At 36.9% G+C, this 13,542-nt stretch overlaps 3 protein-coding genes and 2 non-coding genes across 6 annotated transcripts in view; 3 read left to right on the forward strand and 2 right to left on the reverse strand.

Annotated features, from left to right (window-relative positions):
- The window catches only part of LOC106106029 (fatty-acid amide hydrolase 2-like), a 9,377-nt gene extending 9,259 nt beyond the window's left edge, over positions 1-118 (forward strand). Inside the window, exon 10 of the mRNA XM_013286551.1 lies at positions 5-118. Within this exon, the coding sequence (XP_013142005.1) occupies positions 5-118 (114 nt within the window). The remainder of the gene's footprint in view (positions 1-4) is intronic.
- A 1,836-nt stretch (positions 119-1,954) lies between these two features.
- LOC106106062 lies at positions 1,955-5,366 on the forward strand. The gene is made up of 2 exons (XM_013286592.1): positions 1,955-2,066; positions 2,146-5,366. The coding sequence occupies exon 2, from the start codon at positions 2,154-2,156 to the stop codon at positions 4,437-4,439; it is 2,286 nt and encodes a 761-aa protein (XP_013142046.1). The 5' UTR covers positions 1,955-2,066; positions 2,146-2,153; the 3' UTR covers positions 4,440-5,366.
- A 498-nt stretch (positions 5,367-5,864) lies between these two features.
- Positions 5,865-5,937, reverse strand: Trnaf-gaa. The gene has a single exon. It is a non-coding gene; the product is annotated as a tRNA-Phe (tRNA).
- A 218-nt stretch (positions 5,938-6,155) lies between these two features.
- Positions 6,156-10,723, reverse strand: LOC106106072 (2-oxoisovalerate dehydrogenase subunit beta, mitochondrial). 2 transcript variants are annotated; one of them, XM_013286602.1, is made up of 8 exons: positions 10,400-10,723; positions 9,931-10,067; positions 9,466-9,609; positions 8,271-8,474; positions 7,473-7,644; positions 6,994-7,139; positions 6,527-6,613; positions 6,156-6,360 (listed from the first exon to the last, which is right to left on the reverse strand). In XM_013286602.1, exons 1-8 carry the CDS (start codon positions 10,521-10,523, stop codon positions 6,220-6,222), a joined length of 1,155 nt encoding a protein of 384 aa, XP_013142056.1. In that variant the 5' UTR covers positions 10,524-10,723; the 3' UTR covers positions 6,156-6,219. The 2 variants fall into 2 exon arrangements, with proteins under 2 accessions (XP_013142056.1, XP_013142057.1); XM_013286603.1 differs by having other exon boundaries at positions 8,271-8,426; positions 10,400-10,718.
- A 1,904-nt stretch (positions 10,724-12,627) lies between these two features.
- Positions 12,628-12,700, forward strand: Trnaf-gaa. Its single transcript has one exon. It is a non-coding gene; the product is annotated as a tRNA-Phe (tRNA).
- Positions 12,701-13,542: the final 842 nt, after the last annotated feature.

Below are 13,542 nucleotides of genomic sequence, written 5' to 3' on the forward strand. Positions count from 1 at the left end.
CTAGTCCCGGCCCCGCCCTAGGGCCCCCCGCCGACCTGTACCACGCCTCGCCCTAGAAATCCCCGATATACCGCCCCTCTACCTCACCCCCGCCCTAGGCCTCCTCACCACCCTGTAACTCGCCCTCGCCCTGGTCCCACCTCCCTGTACCTCGTCTCCATCCTTGGACTTACCTCGCCCCCGCCCTGGTCCTCACCACCACCCTACGCGCTGCCCATGCCCTAGGCGTCGAGCTGTAACATAAACTCTCTCAACAACAAACCCCTCGTATGGCGCGGGTTATTTTAAACTGGACTTTATTACGGCCCAATTGTACTCTTCATATCCTTAGGCAAAGAGTGGCTGTACACTATTTAATACGTTCCATATATAGCTGTAAGTTGTCGTGACACTATCGCTATCTCTGTTTTTCTCAAAGATTATGAGTAGGATGGCAACACACAACAAGTGTTGCAGTAGATCCATATGTTGGTGTCAAATGCAAGTCAAAGATGTTAGGTTAAGAAATGATTTAACACTTCAATGCCACTATGATGTATGCTAAAGCAATCTCGAACAAGTCGGTGGCATTCAATGTATTAAATCGCATTTTTTATGAACAATTCGGTGTCGTGGACAATTTTGGATAATCTTTCTCTATTTTATATGTATTATTTGCTATTGTGTTTCCAAACGGAATTAAGAGCGCTTGTAATAGACACAACTGTCAATAGTCTGTCAAATGGGGCATAGACAAGAGAATCTGATCTGACACTATCCGTCATAGAGTAAAACTGTCAAAAATATTTGCTATATCTGTGTTCAGTAATAACCTAATTATCTTATTATACTGATTATCACTTTATCGTTTCTTCTATTAAACTTAACATTTTAATTTCACATTGATTATTGATTTATTGTTGTTTTCCTTCACTCTGTCGCATATAATGAGATATTGGATATTTCAGACAAATATTTGACAAAATATCCCTTTTTTTTTTTCAAAACAATCAAATAAGTACATAAATGTTATTGTTTAAGATTATATAACTGTTTTACCTCATTTATTGCATATCTGTACATATATCTGTGATGGATTTATAATTTTATAATTGTTGTAATTCAAATAAAACTTCATCATTTATCTATACTTTGTAAGTATAAAAATAACCATAAAGCTATGTTATATCGTAATTTTATCTTTTAACGGAATCATTGTTTAGTTACTTTGTTACCATGACAGAAACTATTAACTTTGTATGCGACAATTTTGCATATTTTCATGTACAATTTATATGCCTGTTTTATATTATAGCTCAAAGTTATTTTGTCATAACCGTTGGATAGATTTTTTATGTTTTAATACTATGCTAATTATAGACAAACTATATTTATTTTCTATTTTTCTACTTGTATTTTGTCGGAACGCGATGAATTCGCAATCTATGACATTTTTTGGTATTATATGTATAGACAAGTATACAAGATCTTTAGAATGTAATTTTGTCAATATTATAGAAATAAATGTGTCGTACTTATTATTCGTTTAACTCCCTTATCCTTTTTTCCTTTTATATCGAAGTTTATGTTTTAGAAAATGAAGATCGCTTACGGAGTTCATGCCAAGCCATGTAGGGACCATGGCTTGGCTATTACGTAACATGAGAAAAGCATTTTTCTTGATATCAAACTAAGTTAAGTTGTTATTACCGTTATTCAAAGGATAAAGTTAAACATAACTTCGTAAAAGTATCAAAACGTTTTAAATTATTCTTTCAGAGCTACTACAACTTTTTAATATTTCACCCGTATAGACCCTTGTTACTTATAAAATAACGAACAGCATAAAAATAGTTTTGGGCTTATTAAACGTTCTTCATTTTTTGTATTTGTGTTTTTCATATTTTTAAAGTACAAAACAAAATAATTTATCGCCTGTTCAAATCCGTATGGCAACATTACTGATTGTAACTTCCCAACGTTTTATATACTCTTTGGACGTTTTCTTAGCGCGTGCGAGATGACGCGCCGGTGAATTTTATTTTAAAGCCTTGACGTAATTTTTATTTTATACGCCGATAAGTGAGGTGAAAATTGTTAATTACATATACGTTTATAAACATTGTGATCGACGCGCATTCAATAACCGAGTGTATTTCATTACAGTTACTACAATGGCCGATCAAGTAGATTCAATGTCAGATGCGGAGCTTCGGACTAAACTAGCCGAGCATGGATTTCCTATTATGCCGATCACAGCTTCTACCAGAAAACTGTTGGTAAAGAAATTAAAGCTCGTTCTTGACAATAAAAGTAAACCGCGAAACAGTGTTGACAGTAAAGTGGAAAGCAGGCGTTCCCTTGCGCGTTACTCGAGCGGCGAGGAATCCGACTTGGACGCCAGCAATGCGAAAGAGAAACGTGGGGGCCGTCGGAGTAAAGTCGGAGGGTCTATGTTACCGCCCACCAGTAGCAAAACGCGCCATATACCCGTTAAAAAAGATTCCCCCGCCAAAGTCGATTCCGACAAAGGATCTGAGTCTGACGAAGAAAAATCACCCGTTCGCATACGCGAGAAAGTTGAAACTATCACTACTCGACAGATAAAAAGAACTTACACAAATGATCAAGATGACTATGACACAGGATCCGACAGTGATGTTGACGGCGACAAGAAAACCTCCACTCCTTACAGAAGCAACTCAAGAGCCAGCGACCACATCTCCAGCACTCTGCCTACCACCAACGCCAGCACCAGTGCGCCTAAACCGTCACTTTACACACTTCCCTCTATCTCTTCTACCAACTATTCATCACCAATACTTTCCTCCTCAGATCATTTGAATTCTATAAGGTCTCGACTCGGTTTAACATCTACACTAGCTGATAGACCTTCTGTAAGCAGTTACATATCTGACTACACAACAAACAATGTAGATGAAGTTGAATCTCCTTATCTTAGTAATTTTACACGTCGCTTGTCTACTTTGAAATCAGATCCGCCCAAAACAAGCACCTTTTTAGACCAGGACACAAACAATGGCAGCACAGTCTCACCACGCAGGTCTTATATGACTGGTGTGACAAGATCAGCAGATGTTGTTGACTACAAAACTGTGAATGACAAAAAGTTTTTGAAAAACAATCTTGTGTCTCTTGCCCTTGTTGTGTTAGTTGCACTTTTTTTTTTTTGCTTATTTTTTATGTATTTAGTTAAGAAAAACGATATCGCCTCGGTAGTTGATGATCAAAACAGTCTGATACCAATATGTCAACTAAATATACCTGGAAATAGACCTGGCATCAACTGTGTGCCCCGAGAACATGTCAGCTATGCTAAAGATCTCCTAAAAGTTATACATCCGGAACTGACTACCCGAATTGCCTCATACCAATGTGGTAAGCCGGGGGCTCTGCCTTATCTCACAGAAAAGGAAATTATTGACCTTGCTAGTGCTAGAGCTGAAATGGTTGATGTAAGTCAATGTCGGACTGATTTGAATAATTTGCAAGTTTTAATTGTTAACAACCCACGATGGGGCCTCTCTGTTGTTCAGTTAAAAAATTTGTATACTAAAGATGTTGAATACACCCCTATCAATTCTGTTGAAATAGTTGTTCAACAACGCAACAAAGGTAGCGTTGCTATAACTTTGACAGACCCATCTACTCCCATATCCTGTTTGTTTGTTAACACTCTGTACTCCGCTGGATCTACATTTGTCATAGTTGGCCTGATCAGTGTTGTCATTCTCGGCTTACAACGATTCTACAAATACTATGTGAGATATCAGAAAAAGAAAAGTGAAGAAATCTACTCCATGGTGGAACAGATCATAGACATTATATCTCAAGAAACCGAAGACAGCGGAGAACCTTACATATCAGTTGATCATGTAAGAGATACCTTGATATCTCCTCAGAATAGAGAGAAAATGTCATCAACCTGGGATGCAGCGGTCAAATTCATACAGACAAACGAAAGCAGGGTACGAATGGAAGTTCAATCTGTTGATGGTGAAGACTGCAGAGTGTGGAGATGGATTTCACCGCATGGGAGCCCGAAGCGTAGTGCTGCATGGCAGGGACAGGCATTCGAAACTCAAGAGGGATCTGTGAACAATCTCACCGTGTCTCCTACCCCTTGCCTGAAGATCCGTCACATGTTCGACAAAAACGACACCAACCCTAATTTGAGATCGGTGATACAGGACGCTATTCTGGAGAAATGCGGGGACAGGTGCAACATTCTGCACATCGACATTGACCGGGCCTCGTGCTGTGTCTACGTGAAGTGTTCCACGACGACTGATGCTGGCGTGGTCTACAGAAGCCTGCACGGCTGGTGGTACGAGGGTCGGCTCATCACGGTGAAATACCTGCGTCTGGAGAGATACATGCAGAGATTCCCCAATTCCCCCTCCACTGGACCCTTTCTGAAGCCTTCACGTCGCCGTTAATGATTGCACACAGCTTACAGTCAAGCATAATAAAAGAATACAACTGTCAGTTGTGTGCGCAGGAATATCGTACCATAGCAGGGTCAGCAGTTGTAATAAGCAAATTGCTTTTTACATCATTTTTAAAAGTTGATTGTTTTGATCCCCCATTGGCAAAATAGTTACATGTTGATACTCGTGCGCAAACGCTTTGCCGATGGCTTTACGATGTCACGCGCAAGTTAAAGTAATGTGCAGACAAGCGCGGGACGCGGTCTCTGTTAGTGGGAGGAGAGCCATCGGCAAACCTTCAGCGCACAGATAACATCGTGTATTTAAGTTGCATGTTCAATTTCTTTGTTATTAAATTCTTTTCTACAATTTTTGTACTTTAGCCTAGTTATTCTTAATTGACTGGATTTGGACACAAAATGTTTTAAAGTGTTCTATTGTATTTTAAAAACTATAACAATACTTGTAGTTTTTCTTGACGTAAGTTTTTGACATGTTATAGTTTTTACTTTAGTGTAAAACTGCGTAGCTCCATATGATGTGATATGGTATAATTGGTAATTTAAAAACAAGGTAAAATAATATCAGAGATATAAGCATAAACTTAGCTCTAAGACTTAACAAATAAATGTTGCCTTATTTTGTAAAGTTGTGCACTTGATGTGTTGTAAATATTGTCATCACATGTCTCAGTTCATTACTTTATTAATTCGGAGTTTTATGTCAGCGAGGAATTTGTTATTTCAATTTACTTGTTTCTGAACTGCTTTTGTAACTTTCATAGTATTGATTTTTCACTTGCAGGTAACAAAGTGGAACACAAAGTGTATGTTTTAAGGTTAACATTAATTTTCAAGTATCTTTAACTAAATTTTACTTTCTAGTGTTATGTTATGCATTCATTTTCACTTTTTCAATAAATAGTAAAAAATAAAATAGTTTTTTATTTCTTTGTATGGTAAGACCGTTAATTTGACTTTTTAACCTTAAAGAACAAGATAGACGCGCAACAAAGATGACTTGCGTATTGAATAATGTTATCAATGCTAATACACCATTTTCATAATAATTTGAATATCAACGACAAACGGTCGAGTTCGTACAAACCGTTACAATATTCAGTGAGTCACCACTAGTTCACACAAATTTTAAAACTTAGTTTATTAAGAATTCCATTTCACAAACTACTAAAACTATCAAAGACAACATAATTCTTTGCTTCAGATCCATAAAAACATTAGGACAAAAAATGATGTTATAGTATTGTAAAACAATCAGTGTTTTATGGTTTTTATGAATCCCAATTAACTTTTTGACTCGTTTTGAAAATATGCAGAAATTATGAAGAAGAAAAAATTGTTAATTTTTGTATAAGGTTCATTATATAGGTGTAAGTGTTTGTTCTTGTAGGGGAACGTAAATTTAAAAAAAGTCTGCCGAAACCCGGGATTGAACCGGGGACCTTTAGATCTTCAGTCTAACGCTCTCCCAACTGAGCTATTTCGGCTTTTGTTACAATCCTGAAAGTAATAATCACCTTTCTATTCGACCGAAAGAATACTTTTACCGTAATTAATAAATTAATGCTGGATTTGTAGTGGCCCTAAGACTGATAATGAAATAAGTTCGTATTGTGTCTTGCGTTCATTCTAGATTGCCTGCAGGTTACTTCATATTAGGTAAGAGTTGACTATGTTGAGAAAAGAGTAAATAAAACCCAAAAAGTACGTTTGTATAAAGTTTATTTGTAATGTATCATGTAGGTAGGAGGAGGAGGAGGAGGAGGCGGTCAGTAGCGCAGCAGGCGGGTGAGGTGGTGCAGACAGCGCCAGACGCCGGGCAGGTAGAAGGGCTCGTAGACGTGCGGGAAGGGCGCGTCCCAGCCCGCCGCGCGCTGCACCGGCGCCTCCAGGTGCAGGAAGCACTCCTCCTGCATCGACAACGGAATGTAATGTGAATTCTCCGAAAAAGTTGTTGAAAATGCGTTTGTTGCGTGTTTATTGCATGTTTGTTGAGCATATGATGTATGATTGTTGCGAGTTTGTTACGTGTTTGATGGGGTTTGTTGTGAGTTTGATGTATGTTTGTTGCGGTACCTGTACGGTGGCGGCGACTTCAGCGCCGAAGCCGCAGGTGAGCGGCGCCTCGTGTGCGATCAGACAGCGACCCGTCTTCTTTACGGACTGTAGAAAAATACATTTTTACACAAAATAGTCAGAATAGGCATGATCTGTAGAGTTATACACAACTAGTTATCGCACGCGACTTCGTCCGCGTGAAATTAATAAAAAGTAAACAAAAGTAGATAAATATGTGTTCTTCAAGATTATCCTCTACATCTATGAAAATCATCGAGATCCGTTCAGCAGTTTAGGCTACAAACTAAGAAATATCCACCTATTTAAACTATCGCATTTATAATAGTGAGATAGTAAGATATAATTACAAATGTGACAAATCAGAAGATAGAATAATCGCAAACTATGAATGAGCAAGTGAAGGTAGTGAAGGTAGTGAGGCAGTAAGGCAGTGAGGCAGTGAGGCAGTGGGAGAGCGGCCTCACATTGCAGACGGTGTCCTCGTCCCAGGGCAGCAGGGACTGCAGGTCGATGACCTCGACGTCTGCGCCGAGCCGCTCCCGCGCGAGCTGCGCCGTCTGCAGCAGCACGTGCACCTGCGTGCCCCACCCCACCAGCGTCGCCGCACTGCCTGCTCAAATTGTATGATAGATGGCGTTGTTATTACATTCACTACAGGTTTAGTGCGTTACTTGTATAATAGATGGCGTTGTAACAAAATTCAATGTAATAAAGTCCAGCTTAGTGCATTTTTTTCTAAAATTCAATATTGAAAAGTAAAGATTTAGTGCATTCTTTTGCAATAGATGGCGCTGAAACAATTTTTACATTTTCAAATACACGTAATGTTTATTAGTTTTACAATAGATGGCGCTGAAACAAAATTATTAATATAGAATATAAATAGGCTAAGAAATATTTTAATACGAGGATATGTTTTGTTATTTTTTTAGAAAACACAAACCTTCTCTGAGTATTTGCGCCTTGCCGAGCGGCAGCGTGTAGTCCTCCACGGGCACCTCCTCAGCAGCGGAGCGGTACAGGATCTTGGGCTCCAGGAAGATGCAGGGGTCCTGCTCCCTGATGCAGGCCAGCAGCAGGCCCTTGGCCGCGATAGGACCGCGCGGCATCACCACCTGCAGTAAACAGATATTACAATTTCACAGTAATCTTCTTTACCATTTCAATACAGGAAATCACAATGAAATTTACATAGTTAGAGATGTTTACGGCAATAGTAATTAAATGTCGCTCATAAACACCTACATATGCAAAAGCGTTGTTGTTAAGTAGCTTTTCAATGGTAAAAGAATTATGATAATCGGTCCAGTAGTTTTTGAGTAATAACTCAATATAATATATACAAAAATACAAATGTTTCCTTTTCATACCAATAATATGGAGGTAGATAAATGTTTTTTTTTTGTTTAATAAAAGGGAGCAAACGAGCGGCGAGAACACCGAGATGGTAAACGACGCCGGGCAGAGGAACTAGAGATGTCGGCTGAACTGTTTTGTGCGGTGTGGAACGGTCTGTCTTCGGCGGTATTTCCAAACCAACACGAGTAAGAATCCTTCAAGAAGCGGGTCTACAATTTTCTCAAAGGCCGGCAACGCATCTGTAGTTCCTCTGGCGTTGCGGATGTCTTGGCGTCGTCGATCACCTCGTGTTCTCGCCGTTCGTTTGCTCCCTTTTATTACACAACAAGATACAGGCTATTCGTGATGGTGACGTGGCAGTGTAGTGGAGAAGGCAGCTCACCCGCAGGCCGGGCGTGTGCGCGAAGTAGGCCTCCGGGCTCTGCGAGTGGTAGAGGCCGCCGTGGCCCACGGCGCCGCTGGGCGCGCGCACCGTCAGCGCGCCGCACGCCCACTGCGCGCCCGACCGGTAGCGCGCCTTGCCCGCCTCGCTCACCAGCTGCGCAGCACGGGGCAGCGCCCTTCGTTGTATCTCCCAAATTGTACCCTTACATGGAACTATGCGACATTTGTACCCACTAAAAACCCTCAGTGGCCAGCCTCTAGTGAAATAGGTAGTTCCAGGATGACCATGGAACTCAACAGAGTCCTTGGGACTTTGTCATAAAATACAGGTGTTGCCTGTTTCGCAACATCATAACAATATACAGCAAAGCTATGCCACCATCTTCCCGGGCCATTTTGATGGACATTCAGGACCACCGAATAGCTGTGACCCTACCAAGACAACTATCCTATCTCCCAAGCAATACTTCTGACTAAACCTTTACTGTATGTATCTTATTTGTGTGAAAAGTATAAAAGTATGAAATGTTGAACAATAAAGAAACAATCCTTATGGTAATAATTGGGAATTGGACTTTACATTGTATCTTAAAGTCACATTCTCACAGGCGAATTTATAACGCTCGACGGTGACGGTTTTTTAACGCTTATAAGAATACTGTAAAATCACTTATTTTAAACTGGGTATAGAGTCTATGTAAAGACTCCAAAAACAGTTCAAATACGTGATAAAAAACGATGAACTATATGAATGGTATAGGTAACAGCAATTTATTCTATTTCAATGCTTTTACAAGATGCGTTATAAAAACGCTCGTGCGGGGAGCTCAGACTAACATAAATTACTTATCCACAGTAAGAATAACACAAAAACATTGTTAGTTGATTAGAAAAATTATACAATGAAAAATGTATTATAATTGTATAAACAAATGCAATAACAAATTTGTCAACTCAAGGATGTTGTTAATACAAAATGCTTGTGTAAAACTAACAAAATGTATAAAACCGTTATGTTAATAATTTATATGACTGGCACATTGCATATAATAATTAAAGCCATTATTCCAACACATAGAGAAACAGCATTTTTAGTTATTATTGAGTTATTTGTCCTTACAATTTTGTCTTAAAAATACTAATGCAAACTTACTTAAAGGAAGCTTAAACAACTCCGAGTAACGCAGTATTACCTGATCGAATGCAGGGAATATGTAATCAGCAAACTGTATTTCAGCAATAGCAGTTGCTCCGGCCGTCGCCAGACCAATACCAAACCCAGCAATACCTTGCTCACACAGCGGAGTGTTGAAAACACGGTCTTTACCATACTTATCCTGGAAGTTACATTAACATTTGTTTAATTATTCCAATAGCGGTTAACCTAAAATATTAACCTAATTCATAGAGAATTGTTTGCAATTTAAACTGATATAAATAATTGACAAATAAAACTTTAATTACAGAAACCAGATCTATGTTACTAACAAAACTGTTATTTTACAATCCTAATAGATTTTACAGTTTTTTGACAGAAAATCATACAAATTATTGGTACAAAATTACCTTTTATGGTAATAACAATATTAATTATATAAATAATGCTGTATTATAAAAGAAATGAGTATATAAAGATAAATAGATAGAATACTTGTTACCTGCAAGCCCAGAGCACATCGGAACACTCCACCGAAGCCAACATCTTCACCAAACAGGACTGCAGTTGGGTCATCTCTCAATGTTATGTCCATAGCGTTATTTATTGCTTGCATCATATTCATTTTGGTTGTTTCACCTGTTATTTTACATATTAATTAAAAAGATAACCAAGCATTCTACAATTTGAAAATGGAATGTTGAATTTATTAAAAATTTATGAATATTAAAAAAAGAAAATGATTGTTGTCTGAAATCTGAACATCTTTTTTGTTTTCATAAATACTTAAGTTATGGCTTAAAACTGTGAATTAATGTAATTTAAAGTCCTAAAACAGTATATTTCTAAGATATTTTGAATGTAAATACAGTGTTAATTTAATTCTATCAGTACATATAACATTTAGCACAAGAAAAGTTGTTTTATTCTTACAAGTTAGGTATAGATATCAAAATTAAAGTTTAACTTACCCGAAACTGGTTTCTCATTATCGGGATAGTAAATAAAATGCGAGGAAAGCCTTTTCGCACAATCGTTAACATATTTCGTTAACTTTCCAACAACTAAACTTTTCTGTGTCAATAAACTAGCCATTTTCGTAAGCCTCAATCGGCGACCGTAATGTGCGAGACTCGTTTGTTGAATGTATTAAACAAACCAAACACATCTTATCTGCAATTCTAATTAGCTACGATAAAAAATAACTGATAACTCAAGACGTATGAAATATCTTTTATCTTTTCTCATTCTGAGCAAAATGTAATCTAAACATGATGTATGGACTTAAATTATAATTAGTAGTAAGAATATAAGAAATAAAATCAAGTTAAATACGTCGGTGAAAGTATAAATAAAACAAAACTGATGTAACCTTGGCTGTTGACCTTAATGTCAATTTACAAAAAATTAATGCCGGTAAACACTTGGCCAGTACAGTTGGATTGTTGCGACTGCGACGGCTAGCGACACTCATTGACGCCTCTTAGCGTTTACACTCTACCAGTTAATTGATGACGGTCCAGTCAGAGCGATACTGGTCAACTGTACTGGCCAAGTGTAAGCCGCGCATAAAGGAAAGAGATAGACTATATCAGTGATGAACAACATACGTTCTAAATTACTCAAAAATCCAATTTTAAAAGTTATTAAGTCTGTAAAATAATTAAGGTCTAATCTATTTATATAAAATAGATTTATATAAATCTGTTTAATTAAGGTTCAGTCATGAAAGTATTACTAGAACAGGAATGAGCTCTTGTTGCAAAATTGAAGCCGAGCGAGACCTCAATAACTGTACCTTTTATCCCTCTCTAGCGATAGTGACTATGTTGAAATATGATTTAAGGATAACAATTATAAAAAATCTTCTTTTTGTTGCCTGACGTATGCAGATTATGGCTTCAGATGGATATTATTTTTATAACGCCTTCATGATTGTAATCGGCAGATTCTTCTAAAAAAAATTTTCTACAATTTTAATGAAGGTGAGGAGTTTTATGTTCTTTTCGTTTAATTATATACTAATTCTAATAATGAAAATAATATCAGATTGACATCATATCAGGTCAGACTTAGTTAACAAAAATAATGAGAGCTCTGAAACGCAAAATTAATATAAACATAATTGAATTAAGAGGTAATAAGTACTTTTCACATCAACAAGTCGATCAGAACTATAAATAACTTCTAAACATCTGCATTGCAGTTTCTAGAAATATAATAACGAGTATATTTACCGGAAAATGTTTTCGAGTTATAATCCTTAGGTTATATTTGGCAGTAGCTTGTGCCCGTGACTTTTTCAACGAGGAATAAAAAAGTAACCTAGACTATGCGCTATTCTATACTCTGTGCCATATTTCGTCCTGTTTCTGTGATTTGTTTAGCCGCTTTGTAGTTACCTGCTAGTAAACAACTATCCGTCCATCCAAACTTATGCATTTATAATATTAGTAATAAATAAGATAGTAAAATCGCGTAGAATAATGATAATAAACTATTCGCAATGTATGTTGCTGTGTTGACAATATTTGGCGATAGCACGTGCGACCTACTGATTTTAATAGAAATAGTAATTTAGCATATTTGTATTGCTCGTTATTTTATTTATTGTTAACGGAAAACATATTTTCTATCGCACACGTTGATTTGTCCGAAAAATCAAGAAAAAAAGGTCTTTAAACTGCACAAATATCTTAGATATTGTGCCATAATACATCTTTCTACATTAACACTAATATTATAAAGATGGTAAATTCATATTTTTGTATGTTACGGAGAATCTTAAAAACTGGATTTATATTAAAAAATCTTTTTTGCCATTAGATATCTACATTATCGCTAAGTAACATAGGCTGCATTTATTGCTAGATTTTTTAATTTCGCTCAGACGAAGTTGCGGGCAAAAGCAAGTTAATTATAATTTAATCCTATGAAGTATTCTGTATAGGGTTGGGTGAATTATTTTATATGGCAAAGCATCAGGTTTTCTTACCTAATGTTGTTTTGGCGGAAATTACGTTAGCTTCTTATGTCATTTACTTTTTGAAATATAAGTTACTTCTAGGCTCATTTTACCAAAGTAATATAATAAGATATAATATTAAATGTCGAATGTTTTTTTTAATGTAGTGCAAAGTTATCAGCAGATAAGTTATCAGTTATTTTTAGTTGTTTATTTTGATCAAGTCAATGCATAGCCGAAATAGCTCAGTTGGGAGAGCGTTAGACTGAAGATCTAAAGGTCCCCGGTTCAATCCCGGGTTTCGGCAAACATATATTTTTGTGATAACATATATTTAACATAATGACTTTTTAACTTTTAAAAACAGAGATAAAAATGTTTTTGTAGATGTGACGTGATGTAATGAGATGAAGGCAGCTAAGTAAGTGGAGATTCGATTTGAGAATCGAGTCGTTCTTTTTTCGTGTTGTAATGTCTACTCATATGTTGAATGTCTATGGTTAGGTATTGGTTAGACAGTGCGCCGCAGGTCGTTATTTACATATGGCTTTATCATGTAGTCGACCACGACATGCTTTTTCACTAAGTTGCCGCATCGCGTCCCCGCGGCGCTGTGGTGTTCCCGCCAAGTGTGCTCAATATTAGGTTTTAAAAAGCAAATTCATAAAGACGCATCAAGTTTACTTATGCATTTTTATTTATTTTTGTCATATCCAATTTACAATTTAATGGCTACGTACAATGAACTATTTTATTTTGGAATTGTATCGAGAAAAATGTTAAATACAAAATATGACAAACATTTCCTGGCTCTAATGTTAAGCACAATTATTGTAATGTTTGTTACTTTTTAAACAATTAAACTGTTTAAATTCCATACACGGCGGCCATCTTTTTATTAGACTTTTTAACTAGTTTTTTTTTTAAATTGTAAGACAATGTGGTATGATATTGTAAAATAAAGATAGACAATGTTTTCAGTTGTCAGAAAAAACACGAACTTCAATAATAGTATATGCGCATGATATAAAAATATCCCAAATATTTAGCAGGAAAAGCCAATGACATGGAAAGTCGGATTAACTGTCACTTGTCAGTCTATGGCGCCAATATTTCCCACAGATATGAGGTCATTGCTCAACTCGACTG

The sequence above is a fragment of the Papilio polytes genome, unplaced genomic scaffold (genome assembly GCF_000836215.1).
Source record: "Papilio polytes unplaced genomic scaffold, Ppol_1.0 DF822511.1, whole genome shotgun sequence".
Taxonomy (NCBI): Eukaryota; Metazoa; Arthropoda; class Insecta; order Lepidoptera; family Papilionidae; genus Papilio; species Papilio polytes.

What these genes read in the sequence shown, in the direction of transcription:
- LOC106106072 (XM_013286602.1), bottom strand. Translation starts at nt 10,523, where the DNA reads ATGGCTAGTTTATTGACACAGAAAAGTTTAGTTGTTGGAAAGTTAACG. An exon ending in GATGTGCTCTGGGCTTGCAG is followed by an intron (nt 9,610 to 9,930) that starts GTAACAAGTATT and finishes TGTAACTTCCAG; the next exon opens with GATAAGTATGGTAAAGACCG. An exon ending in ACGAGGACACCGTCTGCAAT is followed by an intron (nt 6,614 to 6,993) that starts GTGAGGCCGCTC and finishes ATTTTTCTACAG; the next exon opens with TCCGTAAAGAAGACGGGTCG.
- LOC106106062 (XM_013286592.1), top strand. Translation starts at nt 2,154, where the DNA reads ATGGCCGATCAAGTAGATTCAATGTCAGATGCGGAGCTTCGGACTAAA.